This window comes from Rhipicephalus sanguineus, chromosome 1 (assembly GCF_013339695.2).
Source record: "Rhipicephalus sanguineus isolate Rsan-2018 chromosome 1, BIME_Rsan_1.4, whole genome shotgun sequence".
Lineage (NCBI taxonomy): Eukaryota > Metazoa > Arthropoda > Arachnida > Ixodida > Ixodidae > Rhipicephalus > Rhipicephalus sanguineus.
The window spans coordinates 211,725,047-211,742,677 of record NC_051176.1 but is presented as its reverse complement, the minus strand read 5'-3'; the positions used below and the strand labels follow the sequence as shown (position 1 = coordinate 211,742,677).

The 17,631-nt window shown below is 40.8% G+C and overlaps 1 protein-coding gene across 6 annotated transcripts in view; it reads right to left on the bottom strand.

Annotated features, from left to right (window-relative positions):
* Positions 1-1,385: 1,385 nt before the first annotated feature.
* Positions 1,386-17,631, bottom strand: part of LOC119406706 (uncharacterized) — a 30,441-nt gene continuing 14,195 nt past the window's right edge. For 2 of the 6 annotated variants that reach the window (XM_049419138.1, XM_049419145.1), the window contains 11 exons: positions 14,991-15,107; positions 14,799-14,918; positions 14,625-14,729; positions 14,449-14,517; positions 14,257-14,355; positions 14,119-14,181; positions 10,449-10,572; positions 6,745-6,854; positions 6,564-6,665; positions 6,412-6,492; positions 1,387-1,642 (listed from right to left, as the gene is read on the bottom strand). In XM_049419138.1, the coding sequence (XP_049275095.1) occupies positions 1,439-1,642; positions 6,412-6,492; positions 6,564-6,665; positions 6,745-6,854; positions 10,449-10,572; positions 14,119-14,181; positions 14,257-14,355; positions 14,449-14,517; positions 14,625-14,729; positions 14,799-14,918; positions 14,991-15,107 (1,194 nt within the window). In that variant the 3' untranslated portion in view covers positions 1,387-1,438. Of the gene's footprint in view, positions 1,643-6,411; positions 6,493-6,563; positions 6,685-6,744; positions 6,859-10,448; positions 10,573-14,118; positions 14,182-14,256; positions 14,356-14,448; positions 14,518-14,624; positions 14,730-14,798; positions 14,919-14,990; positions 15,108-17,631 lie in introns of those variants that run through there. The other 4 variants (XM_049419140.1, XM_049419143.1, XR_007417515.1 and 1 more) reach the window with 4 other exon arrangements.

Here is a 17,631-nt window from a genome sequence, read left to right as displayed (position 1 = left end):
CGTCCGTGCAGAGTTGTTCGTGCGCTGAAAAATATCCATCTATGAACTCTGTTCTAAGGCTTGTGTGGAATATTTAACAAGTACTGAGCTGAAGCCACTGGAGTATCTTCCATACAACGCAGGCTTTGCTCCATGGGACTTTGCCTTGTTTCCTAAAGAACAGACTGAAAGTAAGGAAGTTTTCCAAGAAGAAGAAACCTCTTGAGGCTTGGAATGATGTCGTGTGCCCAATTTCTTGAAAAAGCATGGGAGGACTGGTATGACGACTGCTTCAAAAGGATACAAAAGTCAGTGATGGAAGTGACATTTTGCTTTTTGGAGCAGATTCTGGAGCAGAAAAATGCTCATTTGGAGCAGCTATTGGTGTTTTCGGAGCAGATGGCAAAATATTCTAAACCACTCCTGGAGTATAAAGTACCATTAATGCGTTCCATAAATATCAATATTTGGTATTAAACATTGCACATACAATAATCACTGCATATTGCAAGGAACAAATAATTACGCAACTGGATGGTCATTGAATACTAAGTAAGATGAGCTATATAGTTAAAATACCAGCGTTTACGGCATAAGTGATATAAAAGCGATAAATTTGAGCACCAAATTATGAAAGTAACCACATTCACATATAACTGCCCCAAAAGCAGCAGTTTACAATCGGTACAAGATCAAAGCAATCTATTATTTTCAGATTTCACCAAAACAGCCTGCATTGAAATTAAAAAAAAAAAGTGGAATGAGCTATACACTTCGAATGCCAGTTGTGGCATAAATGAGGCTTATCTGATAAAGCGATAAATGCAAACAGCCACACATGACAGTTGTCACAGCAGCAGTTAGTAATCAGTATGATATCGAACTAATCTGACACACTTGTCAGGTACAAACATAAAGCTAAATCAGATATATATCGTGCCAGAGTACTTGTGGCATTGTCAATATGATAGTATGCAGCTAGTATACAACCAGCGCACTATCATACTAGGATGATAGTATACAGCTTGTTTTTGGTTTTGTTTAGGCTCGCTGGATGGTCACGTGGTTAAAGTTCATTGTTTTCAGTTTCCCAGCACCATTTCCGAGTAGGTTCGGAGCAGTTCATAACAAAAATTACAGTTTGGAGCAGCATGGAGCAGCATTTCTCTTTTGGAGCAGTTTGGAGCAATTGGAGCAGCACTTCCATCACTGAAAAGTGCATTGACTAGTGGAAAGTGTTTTCAACAAATGTAAAATAGTCATTATTACAAAACCTTCCAAGTGACCTCTTTATAGAAACCAGCACAAAGATAAATTAAGGTTGCAGGACAACTGTGTTCATTTCCAAAACAGCAGAGGAGGCACATAAAGTCTAGAAGGAGCACAAGCATGAAAGCATGTTTGATGTCAGCACAAAGGAAACATTTGTCTTTCGTCAAATAAAAATGATTTATTAATATTACAAGGCGATGCACCAGCTAGTACCAATTTGGTCCTTCACTGTATTTTTGTTTGGCACATGACCAACTTGGCAGAGGCACCCCATTGCATGGACATGCTTTGGTGGTGTAGAGGGCCATTTACAACCCGTGACCCTTTGACATGGCACATTTTTTCTATGATGCATTTTAGAATTCCATATCCTTGACTCTTCAAGAGGGACCTAGAAGGAATTGAAAAGTTTTGGTAGAAACGTGGTCTTCCTACTAGAACATGAGAAATATAAATCTAGAAGAAAAATAATGTCATGCCCAGATGTTTCAACACTTGGATGGGCCAGGGGTTTATTAAAGATCCATAAGACAAGAATGGTTCTTGAACTAAGGTAGCAGGCCCCACTCAAGCAGGGGGGGGTTTAGAAAACTTGCCACAAGAGAGAAAGCTGGTGAGCCACTTTTTCTAAACGTACTGCTAAATCTGTGGCATAAAGTTGAAACGCTCGGCAGCAGTACTTCCGGCTTCCAAGCCTGAGAGGTCCATGTTTACTAGCTGCAGGGTTCGTACAGGTCCTTGAAAACCTTGAAAACCCTTGAATTTGAAAAGTACATTTTGAAGGCCCTTGAAGGTCCTCAAATTGTATTCTGTCCTTGAAAACCCCTGAATTTCGGGACCAGTGCAGTCTAAAGTCCACAATGTGGCCTGCTTTCTGTTGCAGATTAGCGTCGATGTGGCAAACTTTCCATTTCAGAAACAATACACCGTGCGAGTTTGCATGTATTCTGTTTGTTCATGCCTTGTCCTATCGTTCATTTCACTCCTTATCCGTCAGTGCATCTTGTCCCACTTCTCTCTCTCTCTCTCTCTCATCTCCTTACGACTTCACTCTTGTCTCCTGCATTTATGCTGCTTTTTTCCCTGTCAAGCGAGTGGCGCATGTGGTTAGTACACTGCAACGATGCCAACCCTTGCTAATACTAGAGAAGTCTCAGCACTTGTCCTGAACATTTGTTGTATGTTGGGAACTACTTTAGATGGCATCAAGGATAGACTTTTCTGCGGTATAATAATACAGTTAAACCTCAATCTAACAAAACCCGATTTTACGTAGTTCCCAATCTAGGGAAGAAATCTGCATGCCCCGGCAGGTACTAGCTTCAGTGTTGTTGTCAACCCGAACTAACAAAACTAACTTTGAACCAAAACCGATCTAAGTTTTTTCTGAAATAAATTAGTAAAAAGAAGCGCTAATTTTGTTCTATTTTTTACACAGATGGATTTTTTCTTCAAGCGCGGGCACCAATGCTATTGCGTTAAAACATCTGTAACCCATAGTCACGAGCCTGATTTTTATTTTGACTAGGCTACATGTCACCCACATGCACGGAACTGTGGACTCAACAGTCGTGCTGTTACATACCGGATGGTACCACGGGTGGCGCTGGTTTATTGTTCCTCTCAATGCTCCCACAGGAACACTACTGTGTGATTTTGTTATTTCGTAATTTATGTGACAGATGACAGCAATCGTCTCCTCGCAACTTTCTTTCTCGCCCTGCTCGCATAATCACTGTATTCGTTATCCCCATCTATGCATTTCGGCTGCATGTGATATTTCACATGACTTTCTACCTGGCCTGCATCGCCTGGACCACATATGTGAGGCTCAATGTTTGGGACACCTGAACACACTTTTCACACGAGCACGTGTGGGTTAGCGGCAGAAACAATGCCGTGGTAGATTTTGGGTGTCTTTATGTTACAATTTTAGGTTTCGAAGGACTGAAAAACCCCTTTTTCGATTTTACAAACCACCTGATTTAACGAAGCACTTTGAGTGTGGTGGTGACTTTGTTAAATTGAGTTTCAACTGTATATGTATAAGGGCGATAAATTTAGTCAGAATTTGAAATTTTTTTATAGCAAAAAAAAAATCCTCATTTGGATGGTGTTTTTTAGTCCTTGAAAAACATGTGACAGGCCCTTAAAATTCCTTGAATATCCTTGAATTTTCTCCTTTGAAACCTGTACGAAGCCTGTAACTGGTACAAGGTGAAAAGGCACTGTTTTTCATAGCTCACCAAAATTTTGACAAAGGCCAATTATACTTACTTACATGGAAGGAATCACTGTCTATGCATTTCATTTTATGTCTTGCCTTATCAACTTTGGACGTGTGCATTCACCTGCTTATAGAGGCCAATAACATTGTCAGTGTATTTCATGAAGGTCCCCTAATTTTTTGAGCTTGGCCAACCAAACTGTGTGCAGCACGAAGTAAAGCGTGAGATCGGGCTAGTTGGTATTCAATTATTAAACTGCTCAGCACAAAAGGTAGACACTCAGAGGTAGCTAGCATGCAGACAGTAGCACGCAGACAGTCAAAGGTAGCTAACACGTGGGACACTTACAGGAAACAAGTCACAAAAAGGTTGCAGTGATACCATATCTGCACAGCATTTCACATAAACTCAAAAAGATAGGACAAAGGGTGGGTGTGTCGGAAGTTTTTCCGCACCGAATAAACTGTCTCAGCTATGTGTCCGAACTAGTCCCGTAGGAAGACCCATGAGCCATTGCAAAATTAAGCACCAAAAGAAGTTTCTTGAGTGTGCAATGGGAATAGTTTACAGTATACCTTTGTCTTGTGGACAAAGGTACGTTGGTCAGACGGGCAGGTGCCTTAACGTAAGGCTACAGGAACATTGTCAAAAAGTAAGAAACGTGGGAAGGGACGGTTTTTGGCCTCTCATTGTTTGGATGATTGTTCTTGCCAGCCTTTGTTTGAGAAAACAAGAGTTATTGTGGCTCACCCTAATGAAGGCACTAGAATAATCATTGAGGCCGCAGCAATAGCTAAAGGTAGTTGTATCAGTAAACCATCAATATTCTTATCGGAAAAAGAACTGGCCTATTTGGATTCTTCGGCACGTGGTGTTCTGGGGTAGTTACTTGCGTTTTTTTTGTGGTTCCTTTTTCCTGCTTAGTTTTTTGTTTGGTTCTTGCATAAGCGTGTGGTCTTATCTTTTCTGAAGGCTATATATTTGTATGTTTGTGTAATAAAATTCAGTTGGAAGTCTGCGCTGGTCCTTGTCAATTCTGTGTGTTGTGTCTACCTATTGCGCTGAGCAGTTTAATAATGCAGCACAAAGTTTGCACAAAGCAGGACAGCCTATGTTGACCAGGTGGTAAGGGATTCGTGGTTGCTGAGTCGTATAATATTTTTTCAAATGAGTGCTCTGTAATTTGCTCCTGTCTAGCCCATCATGCCCATAAAGGTACATGGACCATTATCACAGGATCAAGTCAATTTTATGCAGCATTGATACATTGTCACTCTTTTGTATTATGAACAATTAACGTGTGGAACCATCTTCCAGAGTCTCTGGTGACCATTCGTGATAACAACCTTTTTATCAAAGCCTAAACAGTCATTTTAGTGACACCACCAAGCCATGTATCAACCTGTGCTTTGGTACCATGAGTGCTGTTTTGTCTATTTTCTTCTCTTCATACACTGTAAAGAAAACTGACGTGTTCACAGACGTATTACACTCTGCTGCTTATATGTTTGCTTTGATACTTATGATTATGTTTGTGCCACTTTCATCTTTAAGTCCCGCTTTGGGTTTTGAGGGTAACAAAAGTTAATGAAATCATAAATAAATAAATACTCTGTAAGCCAGCCCTCTACATCGATCAATGCCCCTCGAGATTGTAGGGTCATGCTGACAGAGCACAGCAAAACAAATTACAGCCAGGACTATACAGTTGACCATTCCTTAGTTTCATATTTGTCTTGTAGTCTGAACTATGCGTAAGTGGCATGAAAACAAGCCTCTAGGTCAAAATTTACCTTGAATTCTTGAATTTTAAATGGTCAAAAGTTATTTGTGAAAAGCACTGGCACCTAGTAAACGGGCAATGATTACACTTTTGAATTTCCTATGAAAATGTATAGATGGGTCCCCACTTCGTAATGAACACAAGCTCTTCTTTTTTCTTACATTCATAAAGAGAGCTGCAGACAACAGCACATGTACCTCTTTCACTTTCTGAAAACTGACAGGAATGTGAAAAATGACCAATAAGTCACTCGGTTACTCATATTTCAATGCAACCCCAGACGGTCAACATTAAATTGACGTCCTCCACTATGGTGTACTTCATAATCGGATCATAGTTTTGGCACATAAAACCCCTGAATTCGGTTTTATTGCAATTAGCATTCATTTGGGGACATCACCTAGTTCCAGTATGTATGCTTGACTGTATCTAACCTCTTTCACTCCAACATTGTTCATTGGATAGTCCATGGCATGATGACTGGCACATCAGGCTGCCATACTTAGAATCAATTTTGAAACGAACTGTCAGACCAACAGGGTCACTGCATATGTACCACCAGGTAAGTGCCAATCTTAAACTATAAAAAAGCATTTTAAAATTTATCTTGTTTTGTGCTGGACAGAATGGAAACAGCATCGCCTGTGTTGAGGAAATGTTATTGATTATTCAGACATGCCACACAGAGATGTGGCAGCACTGCTGAATAGTGTTGTGCAGCGTGCCCAGAGAGAAGCAGGAGAGAGGAGCTCTGCCACAGTACATGACTCGTACATGACACGTTTTAGTGGTGGAAACAGTGCGGTGCTACATCAGTTCAGTGCTAATCCCATCGATGCAGACAGTCATCCTAAGCTAGTTTATTATGGATCTTTTTCTTCTGAAGCTCATGCAAGTGCAAATTTTTGGCATGGATAAGCAACAACTCTGACAAATAACTGCAGCTATAAGTGAAGCAGAGGTGTATTGGACATAAGTGATTTAAAAAAAAATGTGAATCGGAATCCTCGAAACTAAGACAAGTTTTGGCAGGTGTTCAAACAAGTAACACCTGCCCTATTTATGGCCCTGGTCATCTCTCTTTCCAACACATCTGGCAAAGCAGCTTTGCTCAGAAAATGTTTATCAAACCATGAAGACATATTTTACCTTGCTGCGTATGTGCTTCAGCAATGATTCCATTGCAGGTGACCCACAACGCATCTTGAAGTCTAATGGCTCCATTCCTTTCTGGAGAAGAGGAAAAGTACTCCAATTAAATAAAAACGGTACAAAAACAGTCTGTTGACAGAGCAGCTTACCCTGTCAAGTGTGTGCTCAGAGCAGCCAGCATTCATGAGGAGTTGAATTAAATGGTCACCATCAGACATGGCATAGGCATAGTGGAGGGCAGTGCGGTGATGCTGTAAAGAACAGTTGCAGCTGCAGAGCTGATAAGATAAGGCACATCACATGTTTCCTTCAGCAGTGAAATGGCCATACCTGATCTAAAAGGGTGTCCACTGACTGACCAGCAGGAACGTTTTGTAATATTGCTTTTACAATATGGGGACGGTTGAACAGCACAGCCCTATGGAGAAGTGGCTGACCATCTCCCTGGAAATCACAAAATGTCTTGAAACACCCTTGATAATACCAAAATGTCCATAGAACGTGCAATATGCTTTATTCTGGCAGCTCTGGACCAGGCTGGATGGCTGCACTAGCGATCATTCAAAATTGTAACTGTCTAAAAATTTTCAAAGGGACTGGCAACAAATTCTTATGGTACCTTTTTTTTAGTGCAACAAAAAGTTTACTAGTTAAAGTGTTTTACCACACCGTCGTAATGCAGAAAACACCACAAAACATTCTTATCAGAATTTTTCAATGTGCATGGGGACGGATTCGTACACTGGAGACGTGTTGGAAATGGACCGCGATTATACGCCAGCATCGGGGGAAATGGCAGGATATGGTAGTAATATTTACATACAGCAGACAGAACTTTATTGCAGAATTAGTTAATCTTCATTTTTACCTCACAGGGAATCCACAGAACTCCATATACCCACTTGCACTTGTAAAAAAAGCACTAAAGTGCTCTGCCGTGCAATGAGGGATGTCACAGGACATCATGCGATTCCTGTTCCACTTAATGTCCTTTGATACTTTTCTTTTTCTGCTAGCCTAAAAAATCTAGGGGCTTAAGTTCTGCACGCAAAGGCAGTGCTGACTGACAGCATCAACTTTTTTTACCATGTAATATGCACAGCATAAAGTGGAAATGCTTGTGTAATATAATGACTGTAGTTTCAAGTAGTAAGTATGGTGTCACTAAGTAATAGGCAACTGCATACAGTATTTTAAATTCTCCATCGCACAGTACTATGGTTTCTTGCAAGATGGCAAAACTTAACTTTTGTGACTTTCTTTGCAAATTTAGAATTATAATTCCTACCTAAATTGGGTACAGCATGATCGATTCTCTCACTATAATTCATGCTATTTTCATTTACACTAACATCTTCTGACACATTCTGGGTGGTGTCACTTCTTTTAAAGAGGTCAAAGTTTACCTTTTGTAATGCAGTAAAATAAGATTCCAATAACTTTGGTTTTATATGAGAGTATAAGTCATGATTTGAATGCCTCTCTATGGTTCGAGTCCTACAAAGTAGCCCATTAAGTAAGCCCGATTAAATCAACCCTTTGCAGTCCAAAACCTTTACCCACCTTCCAACTGTTCCAGTCCAAAACTAAAAAATGCAAAGCTCAAGTAAAAGAAGTTTCCTTACTCTTTTAGAGATTATGCATCATGCGAGAAAATGTATGTGTAAATCAACCACGAAAGAGTTTGTCTGGCAGTGCCTGACAACGGACCGCTGCAGCGGTGTTGTGTTGTTGGGAGGCACCTGACAACAAACCGCAAAGGATTAAGAGGGCACCGAAACACTTACTCAATGTAAGAAAACAATTGCAATCTGCACTGAATTCTGCTGAAATCATGGAAGCCAAATGCCATTCTGCAGCATGCAGCTGAAAACCTACAGCAATAAATAACGTTCCATCTCATGTGATTTTTCAAAACCTTGTTGCTTTTGCACCATCCATCTAGGTTTATCGCTGATGGCCTTACACTGAGCTCAACAGCACATAGATACCAGCCATTGAGCACAAGCATGTATACCTTTCCAGGTCTTTTAGAAAATGGGTGATGCATTCATCCTGTCACCACCCTGTTGAGTGGCTTTGTGAAACACCAGCCTAAAAAGGGCTCACATAAGTGAACTGTGGCAAGGAGAAAGAAAGGAACAATAGCCAGAGCACTGCTGTCAGCAGCAGCCCATCTGAGAGAAACCTACATTTGGGAGGGAACTGAGAAAGTAAATGTTGCACTCTTTTATAGCTCTATTTTATTGGGCCACATTTTTTGAAAGGCATTGCACTTATTCAGCATGTTGTTCAGTTTCTGGACCTTCAGTCAAAGCACGTGTGAAAAAATGAACCAAATACTCCACTGCAGGCAGCACAGAATTTACAATTTCATGTTGGAGACGGCCAAAAACCACTTGCTCTTTCCTTCGCAACGTCATCACCAACTACGCCTAACAAGTACATACTGGCTGACTTCATGACTGCGAAAAGATTTCTTGGGATTAGTGTTATTTTTAATCTTTAGTTAAATAAATGAAGAATATACATATCCGCAATTAAAAAACCAAAATATTTCATGTTTGCTCTTCTAGTGTTGATCAGTACACCGCCTGCTTAATGTTTCGTTTTCTCCTACATTTTCTCCGTTTTCTCCACGTGAGGCAGCAAGCAGCTTAGGTGTGTTCCTTCAAGCACTCCATACTTGAGTTCGTTGCTTGCCTCATACTGAGCCTGCTATGATAGTACTCACCGATGCATCGCTTGCGTCTTCAAAACTATCAGTACATTTGCTAGGGCATGCTAGCTCACATCTACGCATCCTACAAGCTGGACATCTTGCCAGACATTGCTTCCTATTTATATTATTGAGAGCACTTTGAAATGAGCAACCTGGATTTGGCTACAATCTGTCGGTCAAGCTTGTGTACACCAAGTACAGTCGCGCCCAATATGAGCTGCAACATGCTGCCTGTGGTCAAAGTGGTGCCAACACTGCACGGCAGCGCCAACATAGTAAACAATCAGTGACATAAACACTGTTCTGACTACTGGTATTTCCAAAATCAATTTCACGTTTGCCGGAGTTACACTGTAGGCTTGGGGCCCCTTTAACCATGGCCATCGTGTTGCAACTCGTATTGAGTGCCACATAGCGCAGTTAGACTGCAGCAAGAAAGCTCACACATGAGCACGACACCTGTGCGTCGCTCCTGCTCTGTCGAGTAGGTGCTGCAGCCACCACGGGGTGCAACCGCCACCATATGCCAGTGTCATACACATCTGACCCAGAAGTAGTGGCCGATGCATTCAAAGAAATAAAGAGGAGAAAATGCTCAAGGCCATGAGCAACGTTTGGGTAGGGCCTTGCCACATGGCCACCCATTCTCCTCCCTCCCTCCCCAATTTGTAGCTGTAGCTCGACAAATTTTTTGCGCCAGTGATCCATAAGACAGTCCAACAGTGAGGAACGTTATCGTATTATTGCTTAGAAAGGTGTTGCAGTGCCCCTTTAAGAGCACCAGTGGCCTAACAATTACATCCAGGAAACATGCACCCATAAAGGAGCAACTGGGCTAATTTCATGCTCTAGGCATTTAATGTTAGCATACCACGAGCTTGACACTAGTAGGACAATTTATTGGAATAATTTGAGCTATAATGGCTAGCTACTCTTACCAGTATGTATCCATATATTTCGTGTCCAGCAATTACTGCATTAGTAACTTAAACAGAAAATACCAGCTAGCATGAACAATATTTAGGGTGTGGCAGTACTTTCACTGCCTGCATAATACATTTCATATTATTTTTGCCTTGATATTGACTGGTTTATTATAACAGGGTGCTACTGATTTTCAACTTGTGTCACCACTTGGGAAAATTTAGAAACAAATGGTAGTTGCTGCAAAAGTTCAGGACAATATGTGTAGAAAGGCGCAATCAGCGCTTTCTTTGATGCATACGTCAAAACATTCTTACCACCATATGAGGGGCAACTGGTCACCACGAATGTATTTGGAAAAATAACTTCCTTAATACTGACCACCTACTTGCCTTTTGACATGCTTCCCAACATATATTTCTTCTGAACACTGCAGAACTGTATGTTCTTAATTCTTCAAATCTTTCATAGTTTCCATCCTCAACAGCTCTTGAAAGCTCGGCAATCTGTTCCTACAAACAATGACAGAGGGTTAGCACCATTATGAAAAGCAGCACAATTTGCCACTTTTGTATTTTGCCTGAGTGAACTGTTTTAGTTTTAAGCTCTACGAGATCTCTAATATTGTATCTCATAATTTTTGTGAAAATCTTTGTCATCGAGAACAATGTTGTATTTTAGCTTAGATGGTCATGAATATCTTAACATTTACTGCTTTCTGGAAACTGACAATCATGATGCTGTCATGACATAGCATCACCACTGGCTGAGACAACAGAGTTAACTCCTACCAAAGTAACCATTGAACATTTCTACTGGGTTTTATGAAGCACTTATGACTGACTGGCTAAATGCTCCACGTCATGCTGTCTTGATTGTTATCATAAGAGGTCACCATATACCGTTATTATACCATTACAGTTTGGTGAAACTTCTGAGAATGACTGAGGCAGTGATGTGTCTGCTTAGAAAGACAGCTTATTTAAAAGAATATACCGAAGCAAGGAATCTGCGCTTTGTGTGTGCATCTGTGTTCCTGTTTTCATCCTGTCCTCTTTGCACAGTTTAAAATTCTGCTAAGTAAAATAATTAAGTCTATTATAAGTGCACTACAAGTTACAGAAAATATCCTGTGTAACCTATGCCTGCTGCACATCCATTTTGTGTATATTGTGCACATCTTTAGAATTTCTTTAAAAACTACTAGATGTCCCTGAGAGAGCAATGAAAAATCCTGAGGTGAAAGGTTTGTACATATGTAAAATATGCTGACTGGTTATATAGTCTCAATCAGAGAACAACGAACTCCCATGCTGCTTTTTGCCCATACTTCAGACAATAAACATATCACATACAGTCACCCATAGAAAAGTAGCTCCACTTGCATGCGCAGACCATCAATCTATTGCTTATCAGGAATGACAGCGCTTACTTGCCGTGTGCGGCCACCAAAAATGCTGACGCACTGGGAAACCAATGCCTACAGCTGTGGCTGCTCATTTCGCCACGGTCTGCGCACCATCTGTTTTGCTCGAAGCATGTTTGACAGCGCTGCAGTATGGCAGCACACAAGCACAGTCATGTTTTATTTTGTACTTTGCGGTCTTTCTTTAAATACTGGAAAAATTACCATACGGTATGTACATTGCCACAAAAAATTGAATCGCTCATTTTGGAATGCCCTATACAACCTAACAAAACGCAATCGGCCCCAAAGTGAATAACAAAAATTTTGCATAATTGATCTTTGTTAATTAACTAATTAAATACTATAAAAAACACCCGAACGAGCACCATATGATGGCAAACAATATGTCATCGGTTTCATTCAGTTGCAGTGAGACACCTTTTTTTTAAATATTTGTTTCTAGTTACGTGAAACACCCTCTGTGTGTGCGTGTGTGTATGTGTACATACAAGTTGTCCTGCAAAACTTGGGAATCGAATTCAACCAAAAGCACACTATTCACACTAGCCTATAGTTACTCCAGCTATTTTTTATTTTCCCCCTAATTGAGTCATTAGTTATGTTTAATTACCCAAATTTTCAATTACTCGCTCATTGCCAAAGGTATGAACGCAGACTTGTAGAGAAGCTTCAGAAACCACCGACTGAATTGTTTCCGGTACGATACGTCTCATGTAGTCCTTTTTTCTGCTTTGCAAAGAAAGCATGCTAAATCTGAAAAAAAAAGCCACGTGATAGAGCACTTGTGCACTGGTATCATGCTGCTCTCAAGCGTGCAATTGGTGAACGAGGTTGCCAGCAGCAAGACTGTTGCTAGGGGGATGCAGCAGAGTGTTTTAATGGTGGCCAGCGTCTGGGCCTCCAGCTTTAGTAGGGTGATGGTGCAAATGCATGCTAGAGCGGTGCTGAGGTGATAAAGCACCCAGATAATGCTGCAGGTGACCTGCAGGTGACCTGGTTCACCTGTGGCACGCTTGAGAGCAGCATCTCAGTGCACGAGAACTTCGTCACATGACTTTTTTTATATTTTGCGTGCTTTCTTTGCAACGAAAAAAAGAGGACTATGTGAGCCATATCATACAGGAAACAATTAAATCGGTGGTTTCTGAAAATTTTTACAAGGCTGCACTCATGGTTTGGGTCTTCAGAGCAGTAATTAAATAGTTGTGTAATTAAATGTAATTAATGATTTCATTAATAGTAAAATACAAAATAGCCTGAGTAACTGTTTGACGCACAAGTGAAAAGAAGCTTTATTTGATGTTTCGGCCGTGGGCTCAGCCTTCGTCATATATATATATATATATATATATATATAGCCCAGTAAAATTAAATTAGAGTGTTGAAAAGATACTTTGCCAGTATGAACTGACTCAGCGTTGTTCTTCAGTTTTGCTTTAAATCTCTCTTTTTGTTTTTTTTTTTCGAAGGAATCTCAAATATGTCATTCTGCACTCTGTCTTGTGTTTTAAGTAGGGGTGTGCGAATATTCAGGTTTCGAATTCGAATTCGAATGGCTAGTATTCGAAGTTTCGAATAATTCGACAGGATGAATACCTAAAACGCGACAAAGGCCAATGGTGCAACTTGGTTAGGGTGGGATGGCTAAAGCTAACGCTAACGTCGTTGCAGTAGGCCTTTTGTTAAAACTATCATCAATATCCTGATTCAAAAGCGAACGCATGTTTATTTTAAAGGAGATTATGTCATTTGTGTACGTAAAAAAAAAAGGACACGTGAGATAACTGTGAAGCCCTTCACAACTTCAATTCTGAAATGAATCCACGGACTTCTTGTGTAGTTCGGTCACTTGTGCCACAAGCACCGTAAAACATCCCGGCTTTGGCCCGCAAAGCCCTCGTTGATTGGCTTCACATGTGAAAATTTGTTTACGCTGTGCAGTCGCCAGTGCCACACCGCACCGTTCGTTCAGAAACTCCCATCGTTCTTGTGCACAATTAAAACGCTGCTGTGAACGGGCGCCCGAAGGTTTTTAGGCTCACAGCACCCATTGCGATGAAGCACAACATTACCATTTTAAGATGAGCTGTATTACGCTACCATAGGAGAAAAATCTAGCTACCGTACCCCCTTCTGTTAGCCGTTAGGAGGTTAGGAGTGGCGCTGCTTACTGGAATGGCGGCCTCTATAAACATGCTTGCGCGCCTATAAAAGCTGGGAAAAAAAAAGCTCCCGAACAAGCATGTAATAAAGCTGTCGCCATGCCGTAGCGCATGGGCGTAGGCAGGGGGGTGCAAAAGGGGCACCTGCCCCCCTCAAGCCACACCGGCACTTGCCCCCCACCCATGCTATGGCAGCTCTCTCTCTCTCCCCCCCCCCCCTTCCCCCAGCCGCGATGTAACACGGGTTTGCACCTACCAAGGCAAAATCCTGCCGACGCCCATACCGTAGCGCCAGTGATTTTTTCCTTTGTGTTGCCGTAAATGGCGGTACACGTTTCGTGCAAATATACTATTTGATATTTGATATTTTTGGTCACTATTCGGCACTATTCGATTCAAATTCGATTCGAGATGAAGTTTCACTATTCGCACACCCCTTGTTTTAAGTACTAGAACATATACCACACCTGATGATCCGCAACACCTTCCAGGTACTCTACAGTATCATGTGTCAACTGCATGAAGGAGTCCTGTTTGGAGGAACAAAAATGTAAGTGGTTGAAAATTATAGGATTCACTAATGCTATGATTTTCAGGATTCTTACTCTGGAAAAAAGGTCTGTAATGTGGTCGTACCCACATAAGGCTAGTACCTGTCTCTGATCTGGGTAACTTGTGGGATCTTTCACCCATTCCCTAACAACCTGGATGTTTCAAAACAATTACAAAAGAAATTGACTTTTTAATGATCGCTCAACTTTTTAATGATGGCACATGACCATAACTTAGGAACTTACGTTATCAACTGCTTTGACATATTCATGCTGTGCAGCATGCTGAGCAATGTCTCTCACTGTCTTGTTGTCCTATAATAAAACAGATAACAACACCATAATCATTAAAAGTATTTATACAGTTGCTTGCTCCTGAATAGACACTGTGAAATTGCCGGATGATATGATTGTATTGTTACCTTGTTTCTTCCAGCCAGCAGCTCAGCACCTCCACGATATATAAGGATTTCAAATGTCGCTGGCGGTATTCTATTCTCAAGAGCAACTTCCAAGATTGTCCTGCTCTGTACATTTCAAGGGAGAGGAATGCATTTTAATGCTCAAAACTTTAAGTATATTTATAACGCCCTCACTTTGTACAAAAGTCTTCTGATGACTTGCTGCTGACTTGGCAAATCTTTTGGCATCAATGCATTGGCCAATTCAGGGCTCATATCCATGGTAAGAGCAGAGAATAGAACGGGTATCTCCTGCTGCACATGGACAAAAACACGTAAAAGTTATACTTGTATAAACTTTCAATATCAAGACATATTGTCACTTACATTGTCTGCATCACGCATAAGTGTGAAGATGTGGCAGCCTGCTGACACAAGAAGCCTCACAATGTCTACATCTTTATTAGCAATGGCGTAGAAGAGGATTGGAGCACCACGGTCACTCTGAAAGTGCAACATGCATTGTGTGTCCTGTAGTCCAGCAAAGAAGAAAACTGTGCTGCTGCTGATGTTAAACTTAACCCAAATACTGAGCCCACCTTAATGAAATTTAAAATACAGCTTTGTATTAATGCAATAGTTGAGTTCGATGTATATATAGCTTGATAGTAGTTTACCTTTGTATTGTATAATTATTGGTTTTTTGTAAGTCCATTTGGAATTTTCATTGGCCACTTATTAGTGTATAGGCAATTTGTACCTGTGCATATATACAATGTAAATGTAATAGTGCTTGCTAATAGGCTGAGGGAAATATATAGGCTTACCGTAAAATCTCGAGCAAGCGCTCCTACACGAGCAAGCGCCCCCCTCCCTTCTTCGGGAGATTTCAAATACGCGGCCTCTTCTCGCCTCCCGCCATAGTCACTGCTTCATTCAGTGTTTTTATTTGCCCAACGAGGACGAATGAAAACGATGAATACATGCACATTCAATAAAGCACATTATTAGAAGCATGGGTGTGCATTCTTTATTCTTAGTGGCTCTTCCACCACCATCTTGAATTTTGATCCATGACCGAGCAAGGGCTTCCCCTCCGAATCTTGTCGAATCATCCTTCACTGTAGAGGGCACACTTGCTCGGGATTTTACGGTAGTGTCAGTTAAGACTGTTACAGACAAAGCTTTCTGACCTTGAAAGTTGAACTAGCAGACTAAGGTCATGCACCTTTGTGTTTTAATATGTTTGGTAGTTATAATCTTACGAAGCCAACATTGTCTTTTGTCTCCATATTAGTCTGACTCCCTTTCTCCCTTTTTGCTAAGCGATCGTGATGGAGTTCAATAGGTCATTTGGTTGGTTTCAGTAGGAAGTCACTGGATGAATAATAATAATAATAATAATAATAATAATAATAATAATAATAATAATAATAATAATAATAATAATAATAATAATAATAATAACAATAATAATAATAATAATAATAATAATAATAATAATAATAATAATAATAATTTCTTTAAGGTGCCCATAGACAACCCTAAATGTCTATATCAAGGAAAAAAATCAGAATGACATGGAAAAACACATTATCACAACACAAGAAATATAGAAGCTCAATAATGAGAAAGACAGTTCACACACAACAAAGCACTTAGGTAGGCTAACAAGATAAAGGAGTAGATAAGGTCTCATGCAATGTGTGAAACTGTTGAAACAGTGCAAAGCTCAGGAAAAAACAATGACTGCGAGTTATGAAAAACATCGAGATCAAGAAAATCAGCATATGTTCTGTGAATGTTTTAGTGTTGGCAGCGGCAGGCAAGTACATGAAAGGGTCTGTGGTCTCTAGTTATCTTGTGTGTAAATAGAAAAAACAGTACAGATGAACAGTTCAAGGCAGGTGACGATACCACGAAGAAGTTTGAAAAAAACTATAAGCAGCTTCACACTAGTGGTGCCAAGCCTGAAGGAAGAGCAGAGCTGGGCGGCCTTCTCTGTTTCTATCTATTTCTCGCTTGCTTCCTCTTTCTTTCTATCTCTCTCTCTTTCTTTCTCCTTCTGCATTTCTTTCTCTCTATTTCTCTCTTTCTCATTCTTTATATGCTATGCTTTACTTTCTCCCCTCCTCCTTTCCCTCCTCCTCACTCGAATTTCCCCTTTCTACCTGCTTACTATACTACACTATACAATGCTATTCTATGCTCTGCTAGCGTGCCTGGATAGCCAAGTCGTTAAGACGCTCGCCTTCAAATCATGGACATGCCTCCCCTTTCCCTCTTCCTCACCCTAATTTCCCCTTCCCACCCGCTTACTATACTATACTGTACTATACAATGCTATTCTATGCTCTAGTAGCGTGCCCGGATAGCCAAGTCGTTAAGACACTCCGAATCATGGATACACAGGTTCAAGTCCCGCCTCGCCGAGAAATTTTTTTCGCCAAGAATTTTTCTGTTTCTCTTTCTTTCTATCTCTCTGTACTCATCCTTTCTCCCATGAGAGTTATTGCATCCCACGCCGGACAAATTGGCGCACGTGTTCTGGGAGTGAAGCAGAAGATGAAGAGGAAGGAACAAGAGGGTGAACAGAGCGCGTGCCGGTTCATGATGATAATCATTTCTGTTCACTCGTCACGGACCAATGCTCACCACAAGCAGCTCTGCTGTTAAAAGCATAACAGATCAGCACAGTTTCACTGGCAGTGAAGTAACGGCAACGACCAAAATCCAACAGTGCTAGAACAAGATCCAGAGTGATTCCTAGGAAGGCGAAGATTATGTATATATGCTCGGGAATTTTCTCTGGACCTTCTCTATGGTGCCACTCCAGATCACTGACACATATTCAAGTTGGGGAAGATAAATTGTTGCATAAAATTTGGAAACTGGTATTGGAGATGCTTTCTATAGTCTGCAACGGAGCCAACAGAGCAAAGGCCGTGGATAGCAATGCGCTTAGTGTGAGCAGGAAAGTGTAAGAATGTATCAAAGAGAGCACCGAGACCATTGATCTCGCAAACCT